This window comes from Setaria viridis, chromosome 4 (genome assembly GCF_005286985.2).
Source record: "Setaria viridis chromosome 4, Setaria_viridis_v4.0, whole genome shotgun sequence".
Classification (NCBI taxonomy): Eukaryota; Viridiplantae; Streptophyta; class Magnoliopsida; order Poales; family Poaceae; genus Setaria; species Setaria viridis.
In genome coordinates, this window is record NC_048266.2 from 4,251,960 (window position 1) to 4,278,654 (window position 26,695).

Sequence of the window (26,695 nt, forward strand, 5' to 3'; positions counted from 1 at the left end):
TTTAAAAAAAAAGGGTAAAACTTGCATCGGGCTTATCTTACTGCAACTGGTCATTTCTCCTAGTGCTATCTCTGTCTCTTCTCTACCCCACTTGTATCTCAACTGAGTTTCCCCTTTAGTATGATACTCTGGATTCCTCGTCTCCTTCCTTCTCAAATTATAGGTCGTTTTAGCTTTTTAAGATGCATACAGGGTATATATCTAATGCATAATAAAATCTATAGATTTAAAAAAGTTAAAATAATCTATAATTTGAGATGAAAAGAGTAGCCTACAACTCAACGACAATCTTGTGAGCAATCTCCCTGGGCATCTCCTGCAGCTGCAGAGTCACCAGCCCAGACGAAGAGTCGTAGGAGAACTCCATCTCAACTGAGCCCAGCATGCATTTCCTTGGCCTGACCGAAGAGTAGGCGCCGAACCTGCCGCACCCCCTCACTTCCATGCACACCAATCCGACGGCCTCTGAGCTAGAAGCCGAGCCATCGCCGCCGACCAGCTTTGCCCCGTCGAGGAGGTGGTAGGTCAGGCCTTCCACCGCGCCGCCGCCGTTGAACATGTCGACGAGGCCGATCGGGGCGAACCGGAACCCGGGTGCCATGTCCTGCAATGGCGCCATCCATGGCGCTCCTTCAGTTAGTTTACAGAGGAGAAACTTTAGCATCAGAAATGGAGATCAGAATGGCGTTGGGTGCTGACCTTGATCGGCGACACGGTGAGGATGTCTTGCTCGAGGACCTTGAGCGACACGGGCAGCGCCGCGCCGTCGGGGAGGACGACGAGGTCGCCGCCGGCGTGGCGGTACACGGCGCAGTCGCCGTTCCACCACTCGGGGTCCGTCGCGGCCTCGGAGATGAGGTGGACGTCGCTGCCCTTCACGCCGCAGGTCAGGGCCTCGGCGCCGGTGTGGTGGGACACGGTCTTCTTCTCCACGGAGCTCCACGCCGCGCCCTGGCAGTTGTACACGCCGAGGACGCCCGTGAACTTGTTCATGTTCCATATCTTGAGCAAGCTGCGCGGCAGGAGCATTGTCAGAGACGGACACGTGCGAACAATTCAAGATGCTGCGAGTGAAAGGTACTCATCTCACCTGACGTCGTCACGTGCCGGGTCGGTGAACAGGCAGTCCTTGGTCGGCCGGCCAGGCAGAAGCGCCCGGAGCACCGAGCCGTCGGGCAAGACAATCTTCTTCAGCAGATCGAAGTCGTGCTTCCCGGGGGCATCACTGCATATCCATTCACCAAGAACACAATTCAGCTTCAAATTCCAATGAAGGATGCTGAAGATTGGTGAAGGGTGATGAACTGATCGCAACCTGACATAGACCGGGCCGCCGCTGATGGCACGGGCCGAGCCGTGGTACTCGCCGGCGGGGTGGAGGGAGTGGAACATGTCCCAGTCCGGGAGCATGAACTCGCCGAGGAACACGCTGTTGTACGCCACCGCGGCGATGTGGACCGTGTGCGACGCGGGGTCCCTCGGGAAGAAATCATCAGATGCCCTCACCACCGCCGTCTGCTTCGAGCTGCCGATTTGTCGCGTCACAGCACAAACAAATCGGTCAACGATTCACTATGAGATTCATGGATCATGGTTGGGTTGGTGGGAGCGGATTGATCGGATCGCGTACCAGTAGAGGGCGTCGGTGTTGTGGCTCATGCAGGCGATGATGCCGTTCTCCGGGAAGTTCTTGGCGACGGAGGCGTCGAGCGCCTGGTGGTACTGCCTCGTGAGTAGCGCGCGGCCGCCGTGGCCGGCGCCGAGCGTCTCCAGGATGCACTGCTCGTCGACCTTGACACCGTCGACGCCGGCGGCGGCGAGGTACGCGTGCTGCTCGTCGTAGAACCGGTACACGGCGCGCGGGTGCATCAGGCCGACCCCCTGGGCGGTGATCCAGTCGGTCACCATGCCAGGGTCGTTCTCGGCGACTCCCGGCGAGATCTCCGGGAACTGCATGCTGGAGCGGTAGCGCTCCATCCCGGCGGCGCCCGGCCGGACGCCGCCCCAGTAGCCGGTGATGGCGTGCCAGACGAAGACGTACTTGAGCCCGTGCTCCTCCTTCGCCGCGCGCACCACCGTCCTGATGCCGGCGGCCGGGTCGTCGGCGTTCTGGAACTTGCTGTTCTCCCTGATACCGGTGAGCCGAGGCAGGTGGGGCTGCTTCTGCTTGGCCACGCCGGCGGGTTCGTCGGGGCTGGTATGGTCGGTCTCGACGGACTGCCAGCCGTCGTCGATGATGACGAACTTGGGCGGCGCGCCGCCGGCGACGAGGCTGCGGAGCCCGGCCTCGACGCCCTCCTGCGTGACGTCCTGGTAGAAGGCGTCCCAGGTGCACCACCCGAAGTAGTCCACGATGCCCGGGAGCTTCTTCTCGGCGCGGAGCCGGAACGTCTTAAGCGCGGACTTGGCCGCGGCGACGGCGCCGGTGATGGCGGCGAAGGGGTCGGACTCCGCGGCGCCCACGAAGAGCGCGCGGTCGAAGGACGCCGCGCGCGTGCCGGCGTCCCCGCTCTCGACGCAGAGCTCCAGTGCGTCGTCACTCGCGCCGCCCTGGAGGCTGGCCCGGAACGCGCCCTCCACGAGCGGGAGGAACACGACGTACGCCGCCGCCGCCGCGTCCTCGCCGGCCCTGGACTCGACTAGCAGGAACTGCGTTTCGTGCGGGACGTCGCCGCCCTTGTCCCCCATCCGCTGCGACATCCACCACAGCTTGCTCCGGAAGCACGCCATGAACCGCGGGCCCCTGCGCCATCGTCGCCAAACCCAAAATCAGAGCAAATGCGTACGGAATGGATCTACAAAACGGCACATTTTTCTCATGGTCAGCACCGAACCTCAAGGCGCCGAGGGAGATGACGTGGAGGGAGGCCGGCTCGGGGAAGTAGGCGCCGATGAAGACCCCGTCAACCGCTTCCCCCGCCGCCGCAGAGGACGCCACGACGCCGGCTGGCACGCCGGACAGAACCGTCCTCCCGCAGACCGACAGCGTGCCGCCGGCGAGCTTGACGGATGATGTGATCGTCATCTCCTCTTCGTCTCTCTTACTCTGCGATTGGGATGGCGAGCAGCAAAACAACCTCAGGGCCAATGACCTTAGAACAGCATCAAGGCTGCAACAGCAGCAGCAACAATGGTGGATGGCACGCACCAAGGAGGGGCTGGGAAGCTGGGTCGCGAAGTGCGTGGCAAGGATGCCAGGAGCAGGGGCGCGGGTATATATGGAAAAAAATTCAGTGCGTCCTCCCCGCACGCGGATCCCGTGGGCACCAGCCTCCTACTGATGACGCGTGTCCAGTAGGATGTCCGCTCGGCTCCGTTCCCAGCGCGTGGCTCGCACGTCTTCGGCTCGCAGCGGACGAGTCCACGACGACGTAGCGCTGGGCTCGCAAGTTGGTTTCAGTTTTGCACCGCCCGGCTCATCACCACGTAGTCAGCGCCGTAATCATAGGATAGCTTCGTGAGTTGGTTCCATCCACAGAGAAAGATCGTAGAAACAGGTCACGCCGCCGCCGCCGCCGCCGACGATACACGTACTGCGGCCGGCTGTGCGAGTTGCCGCCGGTTGCCTGATGTCTTGTAGCCATGCAAGCCAAAGGGACTCCACCTTCGGAGATCATTCAGATGGTGAGGAGAATTTTTCCCCATCAAATCCTCTCGTAGACACCATGGAAACGACGAACTCTGCCCTAATCAATGGTGCTGTTGATGCAAGACAGGTATGTGCGGAAGCCATGTACCCTTATAACATTGTAGATCTATTTGTGCTAGCTAGATTTGTGGGCGGGAACATCTCAAACAACTGTTACATACGTAGGGGAACATCACTGCTGTCATCGAGTCCGCGTCTACATCAGTTTCTGAGTTACCAGAATCTATGGCACAACAATCAGATACGGTATGAGATGTCAGTTTGACTACTATAAGCATTAAAAAATCATACTATCTATTCCTAGTTATTAAACAGCTTTAAATTTTCTCTCATCGTACAACAGGTATTAGATAAAAATGGACAGCCTTTGATTGCTCCTGAAGTTGGAATGGCTTTCGATTCAGAGGATAAAGCTTACGAGATGTATAATAACTATGCTGGTAAGGTCGGATTCAGTATTAGAAAGAGCCATACGAAGCGCCGAGTTGATAAAACTATATGCCAGAAGTATATAGTTTGCAGTAACGAAGGACACTGTGCTAATGCGTCGTCACAGAAGGATGTTACAAGGACGGGTTGTGATGCCCGTGTTCAGTTTAGTGTCAGCAGAGAGGGGATTTGGAAAGTGCAAAAGGTTGTACTTGATCACAATCATTATCTTGCTAGTCCTAATAAAAAGCACAAGCTGAAGTCCCAGCGTCGTGTTACAGATGCAGACAGGCAGCTGATTGGTCAGATAAGAGAAGCCGGGATGAAGCCAGCCCAGGTGTATGAGTTCATGAAAGAATTTTATGGAGGATCTGACAAAGTTCCATTTGCAAAGATGGATAGCAACAATGAGATCGGTCGCGAGCGGAAGAAGTACTTAGAGTGCAATGATGCGCAGTCATTGTTGGATTACTTGAAGAATAAGCAGAGAGATGATCCTGGATTTTTTTATGCTGCTCAAATAGACGAGGAAGATGGTCGGATAGCTAATTTCTTCTGGGCAGATGGTCAGTCTATTATGGACTATGCATGCTTTGGTGACGCCGTATCATTTGACACCACCTTTCAGACTAATAAGTTTGAAATGCCTTTTGCTCCACTCCTGGGAACGAACCATCACAAGCAAACAATAATTTTTGGGGCAGCATTGATATTTAATGAGAGTATTGAATCATTTGTTTGGCTCTTTGAGACCTTCCTAACAGCTATGTCTGGCAAACATCCCAAAACAATTTTCACTGATCAAGACGCGGCCATGGCAGGAGCAATTGCCTATGTATTCAGAAATACAAGTCATCGTCTTTGTTTGTGGCACATATGTCTTAATGCAGCTAAACATCTAGGACCCTTAATTAAAAAATTTTCTGAGACATTTTTACCTGAATTTAAGAGATGCGTGTATGAAGAGAGATCAGAGCCGCTGTTCATTCAGATGTGGCAGAAATTGTTGAGTAAGTATAAACTAGAGAACAACCAATGGATGGCAAACCTATATGCTTTGAGGAAAAAGTGGGCTACTATATACCGTGACTCTTTTACAGCTGATATGAATTCAACTCAAAGAAGTGAAGGTATGAATAACGTGTTCAAGAAAAGATTTCGTAGAAAACTTGGACTTACTGAACTTCTTGTAGAATGCGAGAAGGTTTCAGCTAGCCTTCGTGAAAATGAGTTAGAAGCAGATTTTAACTCACGCCGAAAGAACCCAGTTACTTACAGTCCAGATTTACCTCTATTGAAATCTGCGGCTGAATCATATACAAAGAGGATGTATTTGGAGTTTGAGGAAGAATTTAAAGAACATTTTTCATTCTCTTGTAAATTGTTGCAAGCTGATGAGTCAATCCTCACATATATGGTTACACATATGCATGCTAATCATGGAGCAACGACTGTTTTCAACAGTGCGAATATGTCCGTTACATGTTCTTGCAGAAAGTATGAATCCATAGGTATGTGCACACATTTTGAATTATAATATAGTTTCTAATTTGAACCAATGGAAACTTATGTTTTTATTATGTAGGTATACTGTGCAAGCATGCCTTCAAAGTTTTCAGTGTGAATGATGTTTTTAAATTGCCGCCGCAATATATAATGGGAAGATGGACCAAATATGCAAAAAGAGGATTTTATATCGAGAAACCAGAAACCGAGGAAGAAAGTTTGAAAGCACGTGCTGCACGTATGTCACGAAAGGCTACATCCATTACATTGAAATGTTCAGTGTCAAAAGAACTTCTTGAGAATTTGGAGAAAGGCCTAGATAAGTTGGACTTAGAAGCAGATATTGCTATGAGCAAGTTGCAAGAAAAATTCGATGACGTTGTTGTAGTTTCTACTGAATGCGCTACAGACACATTAAAAGGTACAATATCATTTAGAGTTCCACATGTCATAAAGGGCCCAAAGAATAAGCGACTCCAAAGTGCAGTTGAAAAGAATACAACAAAGAAGAAAAAGAAAAGTACTAAGAAGAAAGGTATTCACCCTACCTTGCTGATTTTGTTCCCAGGAAAGGTCCAACTTGTATATTAATTATTTTTGTTCACAGGAGATGGTCCAATTAATGCCGCAGAGAATACATATGAAACTGTTGATCCAAACCAATTGATCGTAAATGACTTAGACTCATTATTCTAGTTTTATATTTTTTTACTAACAACAAATTGTAACAAACAATTTGTTATACATGACACAGGACCTTCATGGTGGCGGTAGCATTGGCGGTTATACTAGTACAATGCAATTTGCAAATGATTCAGCCATGGCTGCGCCACTCATCCATGGAGGAGATACTAATGCTACAGTGCCAAACTTCACAGACTGTGTGTATGGGCAATCTTCTACCATGTCTGCTCCTTTCATGCAAGGCGGATATACAGACCTTTTACATGGTGTTCATCAAGATGCCGCAATGTCCTTATCCGCTAGGAAGTTAAATTTTGATGAGAAGATGTAGCTGTGTTGATAGACAACACGCCACTTTGCAGTATTTATTTGTTTCAAGTATGACACATTTGAGATGGATTTTGCTAGTTACATATGATATTTCCTATTTCAGCTGGTTATCAATTTGAAATTAATACATATCCTATTCACTACAGTCATAGAAACATTCACAAAATACTGTGATCATTTTCGGCAAAAATAACCTCGTATATACAAGTTTAAGAAAGGCCAAAATGTCATATGTACCTCCAAAAGGTTTGGCACCATCTGAAAAAATCATGGAGAATAATCCTGATCCTGAAGACTTGGTCGGAGAAGCAACACGTGAAAGCCAGGAGCAGAATATTTTATTTATTGTATTACGAGCCGGGCAGTGGAAAACTGAAACCAACTTGCCAGCCGAGCGCTACGTCGTCGTGGACTCGTCCGCTGTGAGCCGAAGACGTGCGAGCCACGCGCTGGGAACGGAGCCGAGCGGACATCCTGCTGGACACGCGTCATCAGTAGGAGGCTGGTGCCCACGGGATCCGCGTGCGGGGAGGATGCACTGAATTTTTTTCCGTATATATACACCCCGCCGCGGCAGAGGAGACGGTAAGCTGAGCCTGCGAGCCAAATGCGTCATCACTGTCACGGTCGACGTCAGCAGCTGTTCGATATGTTACCCATTGCTAATTGCTATACGGAACGGTGTTGAGTGAATGGGTTAGTGACATGATGTCATCACCCATCACTATTGTGTCACTCTGGGCTTATCGCCAACTCCAGCCGATCATTGGATTCTTAATGCTAGATCAGCAACCAAGCATCATTGGTAGTAGTACAACTCTAGCTAGTATATACTCCCTCAAAAAAATTACAATTTGTCCAGATTCGTAGCCAGACCCTAACTAAAAATTAGCTCTAAACGAGTAGACTAAAATGTGAAGTAATTTTTAGTTTCACCCTAGCTAAAGTTTAGTTCATTAATCCACCAAAATCATCTAATTCGGATTAAAGGTAAGGAAAGTAGCCATTGGACCATGAAAAGTCGAAAATACCCCCCCTTATTCCTCACCTTCTAGTCCACAACTGCAAGAGAGAGTAAAATGGACTTTATGTGCCTTATGCCTTTTGGTCCAAAGATCCAAACACGATATCTAAACTTTAGTCATCTAAAAGATTTAGCTCACTTTTAATCACCTAAATTTTAGTCCGAAGTAACTAAAAAATAGTTTTAGATGATCTAATCAGGATCAATTTAGAAAAGCCTAGCTTACTTTTTTCGGGTAGAAAAATCTATCTTGCCCCTAATCAGAAACCAAGCAAGAAACCGCACGAGAGAAGAAACTCATTTCACGGTCACAAATACCAACCCAATTATCTTGCTAATCTGAACAGCTGGCCCTGTAACAAATAATGTTTCTTCGTGTATCTGCAGATTCTATGACAGAGTTATTTGTCAGTTTCTGAAATTCCAGTATTTTGCACATGGTGCAGCACAGTAGCAAAAGCAAATCTCTCAATCAGCTTAGCCTACGTTTTTATGATACTGTGCTATCAGGAAAGCACATGAGTGTAGGGGACAAGCAATGCAATGTAAAATGGCAATAACTATTGGTATTGCTTGGATTCACCCACTGGAATTATTCCCCATCTCAAAAGGAATGCAACTCTCGTTTCTCGATAAGTCAAATAGTTTCAAGTTTGATCGAATTTATAAAAAAAAATACTAATATCCACGTCTCAAAAAAATTTAGTATGAAAATATATTACATGATTAATCTATTAATATTTATTTTGTATCATAAATGTTAGTACTGTTTTGTATATATTTGGTCAAATTTAGATTTAGCTGGCTTCTCACGTTCTCGGTTCCCGAGAGTTACATTTTTTTTTTATGGAGGGAGTACTCTAGAGATCCTTTTCACTCCAGCTAATGGAGAACTTTTCACTCCAGTCTCCAGAGATCCAAGGCGGGAGAAACAGCCAAGGTCTGTCAAGAGGTTGCACCTTTCAGAGTTAGCTCTGGAACGATGCCGGCATCCAGATTGTACGATATACTACGCTATGGAGTACTTCTGATTTTTTTTACATGCCACATGGCATTAGGTTTGTACTAAGTCAAATTACCTAATTTTGACTATATTTGTAGAAAAATATAACAACATCTACAATACTAAATTTATTTCATTGAATTTATCATGGAATATATTTTGATAGTGCATATATTTGGTACATAGATGTTATTATAGTTTTCTATAAATTTGATTAAAGTTGAAAAATGTTAACTTAGGATGAACTTAATGTGCCATGTAAAAAAATGTAAAAAAATCAGAGGGAGTATGTTACACCTTGCTTCAATTATGCTTGATCAGCTATTTAATTTAAAAGGCCGGGAATATGATCCCTTTGCTTTTTCAGGCTTGCTAGTATACTTAATACTTGTATCCTATTTCCTCTGCTTTGACATCCAGATCAGTTCATTTTAATACTAAGTTTTAGGTGAACCTAATGACCCAGAGAAAGACAAACTGCATCCATAGCAAAATTAGCATACCTTCTCACTCAGAGCCAGGAGCAAGAGATGAGCTTCAACTATCATGAGCTGCTGGCAGCATCACCCGGCGCCCCTGCTGAACTGAGACCACTGGCTCCAATCAACTGCATGACTTTTATCTTCTTCTTTTTTCATAGGAACTAGGGCAGGTATATTGCGCACCTGAATTTCTATTGAACGACGCGTAGAAATTTGCATACAGGATTTGCGAAAATGAGAGAGAGATCACATCCTAGCCTATAACAGGTTCAATTTGTACCTTGAAGAACACAGGTGAGATTGTGAGATGTTTGCTCGGCGAGGTCAGAAGCCTGGCTCCAATCAACATTTATCCCGAGATAGCATTTCACGAATGGCAAGCCTATTGACCCTTCGACCCACCATCTGCCGCAGCCTGCCCGCGCGTCCGTACGTGTAAAGTGCCCCAGCGGTGAGCTGCCCAGCCCCAGCCGCCGCCAGGATCCACTGTTTCTGCCGCTAGCGCCATTGGCGAAATATCCGATCCGATCTGCCATTAACCAATCCGCCACTCGTCCAGCCGCGCCGCCGCCGCCGCCGCCGCCCATCCATCACGAGCTGACCCGACCGCGTGCGTCGCCAATCACCATGGAGCACTCAGACTCAGCAACCGCCATCGCAGGTCCATCTGGGACAGCATGGCCTTCAGCTTTGTCCTCTCATGCAGGTCATGCATGGATGCCGCAAAGAGACAAGCGGGATAGGGCAAACATGTCGCCGTCAGAGAGGGCCAGCTGCGCGCCAAAAGCGAGAGCGCGCGCGAAACTTCCGCGGCCGTCTATGCATCGTCTCTTGCCCGTTCAGCTCGAGGTCGGCATCGCCGAGATTTTTTTTTTCTTTTACCTAAAGTGTCCCAAGCGAGATGCGCATCTCGTGCAGAGTCTAGTTGCAGCAACTGTGCTCTGTCAAGCTGGCTGTTAAATGTAAAGTTTGCTGTTTGTTTCTGATCATGGCGAGCTTTATTTTCTGAAGATCTTTTGATTCCGGCCGTAGCTGTAGCTTTCAGAGGGCCACCACTTGTGATTAGCTTCTACAGTATACTGCTAGCCTATTATAATTAGCGTTGCAAGTGATCAGCCCAGCTATCATGCACAAATAGACAAATAAATGGCTGCCGGTAGTGCAGCGATAAGCTCTCATGCGAATGCCGAATGCGATTGGGCTGGCTCACTGCAGCACGCCGATAGGAGCGACGGCGTGATAGGTGTCATCAGGATATTTATGAACAAATGATTGCAGACCTGCTGTCAAGTCAAGCTTGTAACAGTGTCATACGGAGTATCATTGAGGTGGGTAGAGTAGCCCACGCACGTACGCATCAGACCTCCCCGTCATCTCGTCACGTATTGAGGAGTTTATATCACATTGAATATTTAAAGGTTAATTAGAAGAGCTATATATAAGCTAATTATAAAATTAATTACACAGATGGAGGCTAATTCGCGAGACGAATCTATTAAGCCTAATTAATCCATCATTAGCACATGTTTATTGTAGCATCACATTGTCAACTCATGAACTAATTAGGCTTAATAGATTCATCTCGCAAATTAGCCTTCATCTGTACAATTGATTTTATAATTAGTCTATATTTAATACTTCTAATTAATATCTAAACATTTCGTGTGACAGGAAGTGTAGGAGAACTAAAAACCAAACGGGGCCTAATATAAAAACCTAGCATTATTTGCGCATCACGCGCTCTGCATCGTTGACAGCCTGACAGGAGATTATATTGCGTGCTAGTCGAAGTCGAGCGTGCATTGTAGTACTAGCTACCAAGCTGACGTGGCAGATTTTCTTCAACAAGGTATTGTAGACAGCTTCACGGAGAGCATGATTGGCGCCGACGTGGCACGGGCAAGAGAATAAAAATATCCGTACCAAGTCGTGCCGGCAACAATTTGCCGCTGTCTCCTCCGCGTCCTTTTGGCTTCTCGCAGCGGAATACTCCTGCGATTCCTTCCCTCGTTAACCCAGGCAAAGCAACTCGAACACGTGAAAATTTTGCATCGCTTGCGTTGCGTACCTGGATCTCGGCGGATTGGCGCGCCAGCGCACGTCCACCTTTGACCAGGTCCCGCCTGGCATCTGATCCACCCACCGGCCACCGCGGATCCGCCGTGGCAGCCTCGGACCCCGCGTCCTCGGCTCCGCCGCGCGAGTCGGTTCGATTTCGATCCCCGGGAGCCAATCCCGTGGCGCCACCGGCTCCTCCGTCCGCCTCCCGTTCCCTCTCTCGAGTCTCGAGCAACCAGACGCCGCGCGGCCCCACGTGCCGGCCACTTGGTGGTGGAGTCCGGAGCTTGGACGATCTCAAACGGAAGCATTGCATTGCCGGCTATGAACAGGAGCTGAGTGTCCGTGAGGCCAGTCCACCGGCTAGCTCGCCCAATCCAGCCCGGTCCCGTCGGTAGCGTGCGCGCGTGGGCGCGAGCTGCTGGCGGCAGCAGCAGCAGCAAACGGATTTAACCGCCGCCGCCGATGTCCGCGATGGCGCGCAGGCTGAGATCCAGCTGCACCAGGGCCGTCGCCTCCTCGGCGTTCCCTGCTTCCCCTTCCCCCTCATCTTCTCTGCCGCGCCGTATATATACCCTCCCTCCCCGCCCGCTGCTCCTCGCATCCTCCTCCTCCCCGCGCCCACTCCCTCTCCCTCCGGCCGTCCCTCCTCGGTGCGTGCGGATCCATCCTGGATCCGATCGGAATCTCTTCTTGTCGTTGTTTCAGTCTCTCCAGGTTGTTCTGGGCCCCGATCTTAGAGTTGGTCTGTTGTTGTTGTTTTGTGGTGGGTTCGGAAGCAGGTACTCCTTTGTTAGGACTCTCGCGGCGACCAAGGGGCCTTCGCCGGCGCCGCCGAGCGACGTCGTCTCGCCGTCCGAGCAGCCGCGGAGTAAGAGGCAGGGGGAGGAGATGACGATCGCCTCCAAAGTCAAGCTCGCTGGCGGCACGCTGTCGGTCTGCGGGCGCACAGTGCTGTCCGGCGTTCCCGACGCGGTGGTGGCGTCGTCGGCCGCGGCGGGGGGAGCGGTCGACGGGGTCTTCATCGGCGCCGACTTCGCGGAGCCGGCCGCCCGGCACGTCATCTCCCTCGGCGCCCTCAGGTTCGATTCGGTCCTGAATCTTGAATTCGACGGAAGGAAAAAACGATTTTTTTTTTGCCCCCAATCCATTGGTGCCGATTGGCATTGTTTAATTCTATCGATTCGGCAGAGGCGTTCGGTTCATGGCGTGCTTCCGGTTCAAGCTCTGGTGGATGGCGCAGCGGATGGGGGAGAGAGGCGGCGACGTCCCGCTCGAGACGCAGTTCCTGCTCGTCGAGTCCAGGGGCGCCGGCGCCGACGGCGGGGAGGGCGCGCCGGCGTACGTCGTGTTCCTCCCGCTCGTGGAGGGCGCGTTCCGGGCCAGCCTTCAGGGCGGCGCGGGCGACGCGCTGGAGCTCTGCGTCGAGAGCGGGGATGCCGACACGCGCGCGGCGTCCTTCGACCGCGCGCTCTTCGTAGGCGCCGCGGAGTCCGACCCATTCGCCGCCATCGCCGGCGCCGTCGCCGCGGCCAAGTCCGCGCTCAAGACGTTCCGGGTCCGCGCCGAGAAGAAGCTCCCGGGCATCGTCGACTACTTCGGTTGGTGCACCTGGGACGCCTTCTACCAGGACGTCACGCAGGAGGGCGTCGAGGCCGGGCTCCGCAGCCTCATCGCCGGCGGCGCGCCGCCCAAGTTCGTCATCATCGACGACGGCTGGCAGTCCGTCGGCACCGACCACTCCGCTTCCGACGAACCCGCTGGCGGGGACGAACCGCCTCGCCTGTCTCGTCTTACCGGCATCAAGGAGAACAGCAAGTTCCAGAACGCCGACGACCCGGCCGCCGGCATCAAGACGGTGGTGCGCGCGGCGAAGGAGCAGTACGGGCTCAAGTACGTCTACGTCTGGCACGCCATCACCGGCTACTGGGGCGGCGTCCGTCCGGGCGCGGCCGGGACGGAGCACTACCGCTCGAACCTGCAGTTCCCCAAGGTGTCGCCGGGCGTCATGGAGAACGAGCCCGGCATGAAGACCGACGTGCTCACCCTGCAGGGGCTCGGCCTCGTGCACCCGCGCGCTGTGTACCGCTTCTACGACGAGCTCCACGCGTACCTCGCCGACGCCGGCGTCGACGGCGTCAAGGTGGACGTGCAGTGCGTCCTCGAGACGCTCGGCGCCGGCCATGGCGGACGCGTGCAGCTCACCAGGCAGTACCACCAGGCGCTTGACGCCTCCATCGCCAAGAACTTCCCGGAGAACGGCATCATCGCCTGCATGAGCCACAACACCGACGCCCTCTACTGGTACGCGGTCCGATTCACCCGCTTCTACGATTCCAGCCCTGAAGTCTGAAACTGTAGCAGTGGCCGATTAATTTGATCGTGATGTGATGCGACCAATGCGCAGCTCCAAGCAGACGGCGGTGGTGAGGGCGTCGGATGATTTCTACCCGAGGGACCCCGTCTCGCATACGATCCACATCGCCTCGGTGGCATACAACAGCGTGTTCCTCGGCGAGTTCATGCTCCCGGACTGGGATATGTTCCATTCACTTCACCGGGCCGGCGACTACCACGGCTCAGCCCGTGCGATCAGTGGCGGCCCCGTCTATGTCAGGTCGCCAATTCATTCTACGTTTCTACTGCTGAGAAATTGTGATGCTGTCCGATGAAACATGTAACTGACATGTGCTCTTGGTGATGGATTTGCACTTTTGCAGTGATGCCCCAGGGAAGCACAACTTCGAGCTGCTAAAGAAGATTGTGTTGCCAGACGGCTCCATTCTTCGCGCACGTCTGCCAGGACGGCCGACCAAGGATTGCTTGTTCACTGACCCGGCACGCGACGGCATCAGGTGAGCTCAATCCCCATTTCTGCAGTTCTGGTCTGTTCACAGGGCAGGTGTTGCATGGAGCATGTATTCTGACTGTGCCATGCCATGGCATCCTTCCTGCAGCTTGCTCAAGATCTGGAACATGAACAAGTTCACCGGCGTGCTGGGCGTGTACAACTGCCAGGGCGCGGCGTGGAGCTCCGTGGAGAAGAAGAACATCTTCCACCAGACCGGCACCGAGGCCCTGACCTGCAGCGTCAAGGGCAGCGACGTCCATCACATCTCCGAGGCATCGACGGACCCCGAGTGGAACGGTGACTGTGCCGTGTACCGCCATGCCAATGGCGACCTTGTCGTCCTCCCGAACGGCACGGCATTGCCCATCTCTCTGAAGGTCTTGGAGCACGACATACTCACCGTGTCACCGATCAAGGTTCGTGCTCAATTCCTCCAGCCAACTGTGTTGTGCACAACGTGGCATGCATTTGTGGCACAAATGTTTGGCAATTGTAAACTGAACGATGAAGTTGTGGCTTATGTCATTGCAGGACTTGGCACTTGGCTTCAGGTTCGCCCCCATCGGGCTGGTTGACATGTTCAACAGCGGTGGCGCCGTGGAAGGCCTGACCTACCACCTCCTCGACGGCGCAAAGCTTGTCGACGGCAACGGCTCCACTTCTGGCTCCGAGGCTGTCGGATTGGTGTGCATGGAAGTGAGGGGATGTGGAAGGTTCGGTGCCTACTCCTCAGTGAGGCCAAGAAAGTGCATGATGGGTTCATCTGAACTGGAGTTCTCCTATGATTCTTCCTCCGGTCTACTGACGCTGCAGCTGGAGGACATGCCCAAGGAGAGGGTTCACAAGATTGTTGTTGAGTTGTAGGGGGGTAGTGGTAGCATCAGAGTATCAGTGCATCAGAAATTCAAGTGTTATGCCATGAGTGATCTGTCCACTGATAATTAGACCTCCCCCTCTGATAGCACATTGATGGTAGGGACTGGAGTGGGGGTATGATTCTATAGTGCAAATCTGATTATTGATTCAATTGAAAGGAATATACGCGCATAATGTCCAGATACTCGGGCACTCCGATCTTCTACTACTAGCCTGGACTGTGAACAGATACCCTTCAGAATTGTAGTATCTTAAAACGGCTCAATCTCTGAACCTTTCAGTATGAGGCACATGGCGCAGCAGTGCGTGAAATCAATCCATTGGACAATGCTCTGCATCGATAATCCTGAGTTCTATTCCATGCCTACTTGTTTAGCGTAACGAATGCCGTACTATCAGGAAATCACACGTCCAGGAGGATAGGTGCTGAGCATCGTTTTGTTGGCACTAGGCAGCTCCGCATGCCTAGTTGTTGACGATTACCACAATAGTCAAGTTCTGTATGGCACAAGGGAACGCCAAAAAGGCGTAAAAATACATAACAATTCCAAACAACCGGCTTCGCATATTTGAGCTTTGCAATTTTGACACCCGAAACATGAGGTTGCTTAATTTCTTAACATTATAACATAATCACATTTTGATAGATTGTAGTCTTTTTTTTTGCGCTGTTGGTAACATTGCATGATATTTTAGAAATAAATGTTTCTACATAAGAACGATACCTGTAACTAGTTCATGATTCACAACATGTGTATGTATAAACATGGTTGATAGACAAAGTAGTAGACACATGCGGAGGCACGTCATGCTGCGTCCCCTCGCGGTTGCTAGGCCATACCAGGGCGACGCCATGGCCCTTCTCTCCTGCTGGCTCACTCTCGCGGACGGGCACAGGCTCTTCCTTTTCGCGGTGCTGGGCGTGCAAGCGGAACGGTGCTGCACTTCATCGGGACACAAGCAAACTGGAGAAAAACAAACAGAGCGAAGGATAGAAAGATTAAGCAATGGCATAAGTGTCATTTCTCATACAGAACTTAGGAAAAAAAGAAAAGAAAACATATTAGAAAGGTGAAAATGTAAGGAATCAAGCATCCTTATGTTTCGGGTGTTAAAGTTACGAAGCAAAGTGAAATATGCAGAACCGGTTATTTTGAGTGTCAATACAACAAATTTATCGCATACTTCTTGACAGAAATTGCATTACTTGATTTTCCCCGCTGCACTAACTCCAGTGATTTCTTCCTCCTCTCTCATATACTTTGCTCCATAGTGTGTGAGGAACAGGGGGGACAAACCCCCCCCCCCCCGACCCACCCACCCACCCACCCACCCAACTCCCCAAAACCCTTTAGATTTGAATTGGCTGCCATTTGAATTTAAGATCTGAATGTAATCATTTCATGTGACTATGTAAGGACATATTGTGATCTAAAAGATGGCATTGCTCGGCATAGAATTCAGCAATTATCTAAGTATAGAAACCTACGCGAATGATCATAAACGTATCGAGTTGTTCTTTTTCCCTTTGAAATTTGATCCAATCATTTTCGTGCAACTTGATTGAACACATTCGTGATGACAAAATATGACATTCCTCAAATAGGAGTATAGGATGCGTGCAATCTTAGACGGAGGATACCCCCCCCCCACCCCCACCCCCATTGTCATGGTGGGCAAACTCTAGCAATAGCTCTTAAACCAAAGCTCCCAAAGATCGAATGTGATTCTCTCTATTTTTTTCAAGGGCCATAAAAGTATATCCAACTCCAGCAATAATAACCCCCATGGATAGAGGACTCCTAGAGATCCCCCGGGAATGGAGGGTGGAGCGGGAAATTTGAAGGCCTCCCAAAAAAAAGGAAGAGGGGTAGAGAGCCTGCTGGAGTGGGTTTTTTTATTTGACCCTCAGGAATATTTAGAAGGTCTGCTGGAGTGACTCTAATGTACTTATTCAAGTCTATATTTTGCTAATCTACCCAGCCCGCTGCCCGTGAGGTGGAGATTGCGTGGATCGCCGGTAATTCTGGTGGTAGTTCCGGTTCCGTTCCTTATCATGAGCGGTTGGGTTCTTAATCATGTCTCGTGTCCGTCTGTTTTCTCATGATGTTATTACGTGTATATAATATCACCATACTAAAGTATACGATGCTTTAGTTTAGTCCTGAATTTGATTTTTTAAAATTTAGCAGTCTATAGAAAATGTTAGTGTTGCTAATATTTAAAGTGACCAATTTTCAGTCGAAACATATACCATCCATCTGCTTGCTTTTACCACAGGTTAAAACAAAGGATGTTGCTAGTGTCCGAATGTCCGATGGGAAAACTTGCCATCGGACGCTCCATTGGTCCATCGCAACATAAAAAAAATAATGTCTGCAACATAAAAAATAAACATTTGCAACATAGAAAATCATTATTTGCAACATCAAAAAACATGTTGAATAGGGAGGAGGATGGTTCCTACTGCAACAAATGGGGAGATGTTTCGTGCAACATCCAATACAAATCCTCATTTTTAGTCAAAAGTCTCGCAACTCTGCAAAGTAGCTAATGAAACATCCAAAAACACCTTATGCAACAACCAAAAGATTTGTTTTCAACATGACAAAAAAGGCGCAACATGCAGAAAGCCTCCCCGCAACAATTATAAATTGCATCTGCAACATGCCTACCACAACATTAGCCTGCATGCATCGGTATGGATCGTCCCCTCCACTTCACGTCGCTGCGAGCAACACCGCTGCTCCCTCGTCAGTGTCGTTGGCGTGGTGGCCCAGGAAGGCGGAAGCAGAGGGACGGCTCCTCGCCGCCTAGGGGTGGTAGGACCATGGGTGCGCCATGCGATGGATTTCGAGCGTCAACAGCGGCATCGGCGCAGGGGGCGGTGGTGGCTGCTGTGCCTTCGTCGCCCGCCGCCGGGAAGAAGACCGCCGCCTCGTGCGCCTCCTCCGCTCACCTCGATGCTGGCTAGTTTGGGTTATGCACTTGAGCCCGTGAATCGGGCAGTGGCGGCGGGATTCGACGGCGGGTTGCGGGAGCGGGGAGGAGGCGGGGGTAGAAGAGGAGGAGGAGAGAGAGAGAGAGGGAGAGAGAGAGAGAGAGGCGCGTGGGAGCAAGGACGAGGGACGCGGCCCAGTGAGGAGGTTTGGCTCGGCGGCGCAAATGATTGAGGAAGAGGAGCGCGAGCAGATAAGAGCGTTAGTGGCTGCGAGTAGCGAGTGGAGCATCCAATTTTTGTTTCTGGTGTCGGATGCCCTAAGCGTAGCAATACCGCAAAATAAATTTTTTGTACTGCTTAATTGGTAACGACATGCTTTTTCCGCTTTTGCATCATGAACGCGCTGGAGATATCGATCCTTGGCCGAGGGGTGTATGGGTGCACCCATTCGAGGAACAAGCGACATGGCCGCCGCTGCCGCCGCGCCACGCTCTACCCATCGAGGATGCCTCCCGCCGTTGCCCACTTCCAGCTTCGTGGACAGACATTGAAGCTGCCGGCCAGCGCGTGCGCTGCGAGGCGCAGGCACACGATTCTATGTCTAGGACACATCGACGCACAACAACTCACCATGGGCCTCAAGCACGTGCCTCTCTTTGATGAGTTAATTAGTTGCCGCGGCAGGTTCGTAGAGGCACTTGCACGCGCCACTGGGGAGGGCGCGGCCGAGATAAGCACAACGTCGCGGCCTGGCAGATGTGCTGCTCCAGGAACGACAACGCGGACTCCCGACTCCCGAGTGGTCCGGAGGGGCGACTCGGGAGGCGACTGCGCTCGCACCTAACCACCCGCCACCTGCTCGACTCCGCGGCATCGAAGCCGGCCCCCCGCGTCGCGCTCTCTCCCTCCCTTCCCCTCCTCCTCTCTCCCTCTCCACTCCTACTCCGCAAACCCTAGCGCTGCCGGTAGCCGGATTCGCCGCCGATCGTCGGCCGCCAATCGCCGTGGGCAGATCCACCTCCCCTGAGCCCGGATCTACTCATCTTGGGCGCGGGGGTCCCTTCCCCGATGGCCGCCGCGTCCCCCCCCCTCCGCTGCCCGGAGTATAGGGGGCCGCGGCCGGATCCGTCGGGAGGCGGGGCTCTACACGCTGCCACCGCGTGGCTGGCCGTGCCGCCACCGGCGCGTCCCCCCTCCCTCTCTGGTGGCGCAGCACCGCCGCCGGCGCTGCTGGCGCGTGCTGGGGGGCGGGGTTCTGTGCGCCACCGCCGCGTGGCCGGTCGCGCCGCTGCCGGCGCGTTCCCCTCTCCCTCTCTGGAGGCGTAGCGTCGCCGCTAGCGCGTGCTGGGGGGCGGGGCTCTGTGCGCCACTATCGGCCGCGCCGCTGCCGGTGCCACGGGCGCGTCCCCCCTCTCCCTCCCTCTCTGGTGGCGCATTATCACCGGCTACGGGGCCGGACAACTGGTTATGTGGCGACATTCCTCAGCTCGCGCCCGGCGGTCCCCGTGCTCCTGGTGGTGGCGGTATTTTTTGGGGAAGGAACGGGGTTACACAAAAGCCTTGTGCCTGCTTGCATGTCGATGACGGCGACGCCGCGGTTCCCTTCTCGAAGGCGTCATTCATCCCCCCCCTTTCCCCTCCCCTACAGCGAGTTTTTGGGTGAAAACTTTGACCGTGTTGATCGGACGACGACGGCGCCAGTGACATCGCTCCCTCCCTTGAGGCGTCATTTTGGAAGCTCAGCGGGCTCTTGCTGCCTTCACTATAGGGATCGTTGCTGAACGCCGCCCCCGATCGTCTCCGGCCGGTCAGGGTCCTCGTGGTGGTCATCTTGGGAAGTGTCTTCTTCTGCGCCTGCCCTTGCTTCGATTCGTCCACCTGCCTAGGTTGCTTAGTTCGTCATTGTCTAGCGGATGCTTTGCCGCCGTAGTTGCTTCGGGCGGATGCTTTGCCATCGCGGTTGCGCGGGTTGGGTGGATGCTTTGCCACTGTTGTTGTGTTCGGGTGGATGCTTTGCTGCCGTGACCTTTAGCACCCTTAACGAGGTTGTATCTTTTGGCATGTTTAGGAGAGTGGCCGTGTCTAGGTTTGTGGGTTTGAGTGTGCTTCTCCTTGTTGTTTTGCGTCGTATGGTGGTTGTTTGTGTGTTTCTTCAGTGTTTCTTTTTCTTTAGTCTAGTGCTGATCAAGTTCTGGTTAGCTTCATCATCGAGATTGTGTCTTTAAACTGCTTTCCTCTTAATTCTTAATTGAGCTTAGGCACTCTAGAAAAGGAACGGCAACGCGACAAGCAACGTCCGTCACCGCCATTCCAGGCACGAGGGCGAGCCAGCCGGCCGACCCCGAACCTGAAGCACACCGTAAGTGGTGAGATCCGGCGGCGCTCTTGCTGCCGCACCATCAAAACCGTCCATCTGGGCGAGCACGTAGCTGGCAGCTCTACCAGCGCGCGCTGCGCCTCGCAGCCAGTCTCGCCGGCTCGCCGCCCGCGCGCCCCGGCGGCAGACCGCGCCGACGCTATGGCGTCGACCACGCCGATGCGGACCGTCGGTTGCGCCTTCTCCATGGGAAGCTGGAACACGTTTTGAACAATCTTGGCCCCCAGGAGAGGCCTTGACGGCGTGGCCGTCGCCAATGGAATGGCGCCGCCGAGTCGGACCCTAGGGGGTGGTTGGTATCTCGTCTACCGTCCGGGGTGGACGGTAAATGAAATACCGTCCGCCCCGGGACTGTCTCGGACGTTGGATCGGATTTGGGCGGCTGAGATCGACACGGAGAGCTGCAAGTAGCGAGGCCCTCTCCGCCTTCACCGCGCGACGCGACGCATCCCCTCCCTGCCGTTTACCCTCAGAGCCAGGGACCGTCTACTCTGTGCCGGCGGCAGCGGTGACGCGGTGTGGACGTTGGCGGCGCAATTGAGCGGTTCCGAGGTCAGGTGTGATAAAAGCTGGACATGGGAGATCCGCCGCAGATCGTGGTCTTGCCGAAGCCGCTGCCGTGCATCACGGCCAGCACCCAGCAGCTCCAGCGCTGCATTGAGAGTGTTCAGACCGTCAGTCAGACGCCATGGCCGGAGTTCCTCGCATCCTCGGGGTCGGCATCTTCGACGATGACCCTGCGGCGACCGTACGTTGCCATCAATCCGCTGACCGGAGGTGCCAATGCCATTGCCACCTCGTTGCGCTTCCGGACCCTAGCTCCCAGCTCTGGACTGAACGGCCAGGAAGCCTCATCGTCCCTAGTAGGATAACAATGTGACCTTGGAATTCCACAAGCTGTAACGAGACTGCATCTGATTACCTGATGAAAAGCTGATCGTGTTCCGTTGAACAAATTTCAAGCAAAGCCCAAAGTTACCCGGGCACAAACGAAAGAACAGAATCATCAGCAAGTTTACCAATTACAGCGTGTCCAGGTTCTCATAACTAACCGAATGGAATCCGGATGCCGGATACAAACACTGCGTGAGCAGCAGGCTGCAGACCAGAGAGGCCAAGCACAACCCTGAAAGGCTGATGCAGAATTGCAGATTGCAGGTGATTGGTCATATCTCCTTCCATGCCCTGTCAGGCCCTGCTTCACCTTCTCGCCTTCTGCGCTCGGTACTCATCGTGCGCGCAGGGAGGCCCACAGGCAGCGACAGAACGCAGCTTTCTTCCCTTCCCCACAACGAAATCACCACTCCAGCAGAAAAGCTTTTCTCCCCCCTGTCGTCCACGCTTCGTCCGTGCACGATTGCGCACGCCCCGTCCATCCGAGGTGGGGGCAAGGGGGCCCACCAGCCAGGACCCGAGACGCCAACGCCTTGACGGCACATGCGGGTGGTGAGGTCCGCACGCTTTGCTGCTGTAGCTTTCAAGTCTTTCACCTTGGGATTCTTGGGATGTTTCGACAGTTTGGGTCAATCCGTACCGATTTTACCTGCTCGCCGCCATGGACATTTTTCACTGTGCGCGCTTTGGCGATGGCGAGCGGCGATTCAGTAGTAAAAACAGCGTGAGGGGGGTACGGACAGAAGGAACGTCAGGATTTTTTCAAGCTCTGAACATTGTAATAGTTCTTCTTGTATTGATTGATTGGTCCGTGGGGTCAGGCGATTTGATCCGGATGCTCCATGTCTCAACATTTTAGCAGTAGATCGAAGAGCAATCAGGCAAGGTGGGGGCAGCTGTGTCATTTCAAGCAGGGATGTGGCGCTTTAGCCCTGTAGATTTTTGAGCGTGTGTGCTGCGCAGCCGGCCACAGCGCTTCCACTGCTCAGGCCTCAGTGTGTGACAAGATGCATCCACCCACGCTGAACCAGCAGGGAGCAGGCCTCAGGCACGCACACACCCATCGCCATCAGATCGCAGGCCGACTGTTCAGGGGTAAGCGAAGCGGCCTGCCCCGGCTGGCCATGTCAATGCTTCAGGCTGCAGCCTGCAGGCTGCCGGTGCGCAAGACCACACACAAAGCGAAGCGCGGCGGCGGCAGAGCGGCAGGCCGGGAAAAGAACAATCACTGGGAACGGCATGCAGCGCGTGACTATTTAAGGAAACCCCCTTGACCTCGCCGGCGTGCGTTGGCGAGATGTCATGAGCGCAATGGTGTCCGGACGGAGCACTACGCCCCAGGGGCCAGGGCATGCGGCTTCGCGGTTCGCGAATGGAAGTCCCATCGCCATCGCCTGGCCGGCCATTGCTTTGGCCGTGGCCTGTGGCTGGGGATCGACTGGACGGAGGGCTGGGTCACAGAGGTGGTAGGGCCGTGTTACAGCGAATAAAGGGGAAGTACAGGTACTATGATTTGAGGCTTCAGGGCTCTTCGGCAGTGCCTTTTCATTTCGCCAGCAAAAGATCTACTCATTGCATCCCCTTCAGCAGCAGCTTTCACCAGGCCACCTTTTCCAATCAGTTTTCTTTTCTTTCAGAAAAAGCTGTGCTCTCACTTTTGCTCCTATTAAAAAAACTGCAATAATTAGTACCAAACGGTTACACGAAGAATGAAAAAAAAAACATGAGGATGCAGTAATACGGCACTGGCAAGTACTTTGCGTTTTCGAAAAGGAAATCGACATGGAATCTTGAGTAATCTAGTCAGTCCATGCGTTATCCAGTGACAATGTCACAAACTCACAATGATATGAGAAGGAGCATGAACTATAATCCTTACATACACGCGGTGAGGGAACCAACCTTTAGGTGTAAAACTGTACTACCAAGACGGAGGCAGTAACAAACACAGTAAGAAGGGAAAACAACAGCAATAGTAGTATGCTAACATGGCACTGCAGGTACTGTGTGTTTTTAAAAAAGAGAAGTCACAAAAAAATTCAAGGCAATATGAAATCTTGAGTGATCTAGTCAGCCGATGCACCATATCAAGCAACGTTGACTGAGAAAAAGGAGCACGAACTGCCCTTACATAACACATGGTGAGGGGGCCTAAACCTAAAGATTTCTTTGAACTTGGAGGAATTCCTGAATATCTTGTTCATCCTTGTAGTCCCACTCTCATCACTCGATCTCTACCTGCATGGTTTAGCGTGTGCGCGGTGGCGTCATTTTCGCACCGGATCGGAGCTGAGTAGCTGATTAAGCAGGTGTGGCTTTTCACTGAAACGCCCTATGGGAGAATCTCAAAATAACCTGACATTTAGTTTTTTCTCTTTCTTGAAATTTTTGCTTTAGATATATAAACACCTTCCTGTCTTAAATAATGACAAGCAAATCTCACGCTGGTTCAAGGTTTCCACAAAAAAAAAAAACCCGAAAAAATATCACTGCTTACAATAAGTAAGAGAAAAGAATAACTTCTTGGAGAAAAATAAACAGAAGAACATGAATTTACTATTTGTTCATGAACTTGAATTAACAAAGTAGAACTTCTTAGAGGGAAAAAAAACCCCATTGTCAAAATAACAGGAATAAACTGAAAAACTGTTAGTTCCCGACAAAGAAAGGAGAAGAAGAAATATCAAAGTATGGAGGAAACCAACAATTCATGGCAGGAGAGTACAGATGAAACTAAATCTTGCCCATTACCGGTAGGAGATAGACAGGAAACATCTCCGTCGGTGCATATACCTTCCCATGCAAGAGGAAGAGCTATATTCTCTCTGGGCACCATGCATCTACACAACACAAGCGGCTGAGGTTATGAGTGCTTCACAGGCCACGATGCTCAGCCCAATTGGCCTCTCTCTGTAGTTTCCCACAGCTTTATTGAACTGCACGTGCCCACGCAAGTAGCAGAAGGCGCATCTCCTTTGCAGATGCAGTTCAAGAAAGCTGTGGAAGATCACAAAGAAGGCCATGGTGGTCATCCAGTGCAAGAGGAAGAAGAAACAAGGGGGTGGAGGAGGAAGAGGGGAGAGCAAGGGCTATTTATACAGAAAGAAACATGGTGAGAGAGAGGAGGAGGAAGAAGTAGAGGGGGGTAACTGGTAAGAGCAGCCCGGGGTCTGGTTGGTGTGAGAGGCTAAGGACCCCAATCCCAAGAAGAATATAGAACCTGAACACTAGTCCAAGCCAGCCAAGCTGTGTGCGTGTGTGTGGACCTAGGAGGGAGACTTTTTGGGCAGATCAATCCAAGGAGCTTTGTTCATGGCAGGGGAGACAGAGGGCGAGTTCTTTAATCCACACTTGTAGCGAGTGTACCAGTGTGCTTAAGCTTTACTGTTGGTGGTGGCTGTCTTTGTGGGGGGTTTTTTCTCGCAGAAAACATGCTTGTTCTGCGGTTAGGGACGATGCGAAAAGCAGTGGAAAGATGGAGCCTTTCGCGCGCCCTTTCCCCTGATGATCGCGAGTGGGATACAGTTACACCTGCATATGCAGTGACCAGGTCGATTGGACAGCGTCTCCACGGGCAATTCTAAAGCGAGATTTTGCATGGGGCCTCGGCCGATCCTGCTGGGCCGGACGGCCGGCCGGAAAGATCGCGTGAAAGCTCTCCCGGAAGCCGGAATGGCTTCGCTTGCCTTGTTTGTTTCCGGCAGGCGGCAGCGAGAGGTGTTGGGTGGGTTGAATGTTCAGCTTGTTTCCCGCGAAAGGTCTCACGAACGGACGCCCGCTGCCTGCCATCTTCCTTCTCGGGGATGCCAAGCTGCCAGCCTCAAAAGGAGGATGCCTTTGGCGAGCGATCGATCGCCTCGATGTTCAGCTCGGTGTCCCCAGCCGTTGACTCGTCCAAAAATGGCCGATGCAACGATCGTTATCGCCTCTTCTCCTCAGTTTAGCCGGAGGTGTAGTGTAGAAGGTTAGCACTAAAATTTCCTTTTGCTCTGATGCGAGAATAGCACCAGGGTACTTGCGGACGCGGTGCGTCGGTCCAAGCCGCACCGGCGCCAACCGTGCTGCCCCATGCTCGGGGACGCCGCCCCGCCCCGCGAAATCTCGCGACATCGATCAGAGCGGCGAGCTCGTATATGCGGCGCTCCTTCCTCGGCTGTCCTTCCTTCCTGGCATGGCGCGCGTGCCATCCCATCCCCACCACCTCCCCGTTCCGATCGAGGCCGGTGGCAGCACGGTGTCAGAGCCTGGCCGGCGGGGCGATCGGGCGGGCGGCCTCGATCGGGGAAGGCGGCGCGCGGACCGGGGTCCTGGAGGCCGGAGGAGAGGGCCGGATCACGCCTCAGGCGGTCAGGCCTGGCCAGCCAGGAGTATAGTAGTGTTGGTCTCACGCGCCAAGGCCGGCTTTTTTCCTTCGTCGGTCAGGTGGCCCTGTCAGCGGCTAACTTGCGTTGTTTGGAAGCAAGTTAGCCTGCCAGCAGTGTCAGCCCGTCGTCGCTCGTGCATGGCGTCTTACACGCAGCAGCGTGTGCTTCTACGGTAGTGCAGATGCGTCGCTTGTTCAAAACCCCCTCTCGATCCGGCTCGAAGCGTGCCAGCTCAATTCAGACGACGATGAGTGCGTGCCCCTATGGAGCTAGTTTGTACCCGTCGTCACCTGGGTGGGCGCGGTACACGCACGGCTCAGCGCGTCCCCGCGCGCACGGGGGCACATGGACTCGGCATGGCTCTGCGTGATGTGATTGGGCAACCGGAGGAGGGGCCTCGTTTCGTCCGTGTCCGACGCGAGGGAGTAGTCAGCACTCAACACCCAGCGCACGCGCGTGCAACAGGGATCTCGATCACTCGGTGGGTGGGGTGGGGGGAGCAGGGGCTGGCCCGCCGGCCGTGCGACGAATCTTGGACGCTTGCGCGCAGGCAAAGGCGCCGCGCGCGAGCGCGCGAGACCACCGCCCCCGCACGCACGCGTTGCCGCGGCGGGCGGGCGTCGGGGATGGCATGTAGCGATGGAGGTGGAGCGCGCGCGGCGGGGTGTGTGGCGCGGCCGCGAGCGTCGCGGCCCGGCATGGCGCGCACGGGCGCCTGTCCACCGATCGGGGGCACACGGTCGCCGGGGAATCAGCGCTCCCAGAACGTGCCGCGGCGGCCGGGACAGCCACCGATCCTGATTCCTGAGTGGTCTGCTCCATCACTTCACTTCAGAGGCAACCAGACACATCGCCTCGCACTTGAGGGTGGACTTCTCCTTCGCCTCGTCACCGTTTGATGGCATGACACGGGTTGTCTCGACGATATCCGTGGGGCCGGCGCCATGAACCGTGAAGTGAGTTTTGCTAGGAAGGGTGGTGAAATCGCCAGTGTTTCCACGGTGGAGGGAGAGCGGTGTACAAACAAGTGTCACTGAGCGATGCTGCTCATGGCAGAAGGGAGGACGTTCTGTGTGCAGCCTATTGGGGTGTGCCGTGTGATACAGAAGCCCAAGCTTAGTAGCCCATGGACTGAAAGAGAATTCGCAAGGAACCTCCACAACAACCCAACACATTCGCTGCGCGGAAACGTGGGAATAAAGGATCAGCAGATCGGGCAAAACGAGA

General features: G+C 52.9%; 3 protein-coding genes across 4 annotated transcripts; 2 read left to right on the forward strand and 1 right to left on the reverse strand.

Moving 5' to 3' along the window:
- Positions 1-202: 202 nt before the first annotated feature.
- Positions 203-3,232, reverse strand: LOC140220068 (probable galactinol--sucrose galactosyltransferase 6). 2 transcript variants are annotated; one of them, XM_072293054.1, is made up of 7 exons: positions 3,149-3,232; positions 2,835-3,046; positions 1,631-2,743; positions 1,316-1,525; positions 1,091-1,225; positions 700-1,012; positions 203-604 (listed from the first exon to the last, which is right to left on the reverse strand). In XM_072293054.1, the coding sequence occupies exons 2-7, from the start codon at positions 3,023-3,025 to the stop codon at positions 272-274; spliced, it is 2,295 nt and encodes a 764-aa protein (XP_072149155.1). In that variant the 5' UTR covers positions 3,026-3,046; positions 3,149-3,232; the 3' UTR covers positions 203-271. The 2 variants fall into 2 exon arrangements, with proteins under 2 accessions (XP_072149155.1, XP_072149156.1); XM_072293055.1 differs by having other exon boundaries at positions 2,835-3,182.
- Positions 3,233-3,367: 135 nt separating this feature from the next.
- LOC117852498 (protein FAR1-RELATED SEQUENCE 5-like) lies at positions 3,368-5,643 on the forward strand. The gene has a single exon (XM_072293056.1). It carries the CDS (start codon positions 4,038-4,040, stop codon positions 5,613-5,615), a length of 1,578 nt encoding a protein of 525 aa, XP_072149157.1. The 5' UTR covers positions 3,368-4,037; the 3' UTR covers positions 5,616-5,643.
- Positions 5,644-11,446: 5,803 nt separating this feature from the next.
- Positions 11,447-15,072, forward strand: LOC117852819 (probable galactinol--sucrose galactosyltransferase 6). Its single transcript, XM_034735096.2, has 7 exons — positions 11,447-11,818; positions 11,948-12,247; positions 12,357-13,469; positions 13,573-13,782; positions 13,886-14,020; positions 14,123-14,432; positions 14,548-15,072. The coding sequence occupies exons 1-7, from the start codon at positions 11,631-11,633 to the stop codon at positions 14,878-14,880; spliced, it is 2,589 nt and encodes an 862-aa protein (XP_034590987.1). The 5' UTR covers positions 11,447-11,630; the 3' UTR covers positions 14,881-15,072.
- The last annotated feature ends 11,623 nt before the right edge of the window (positions 15,073-26,695 follow it).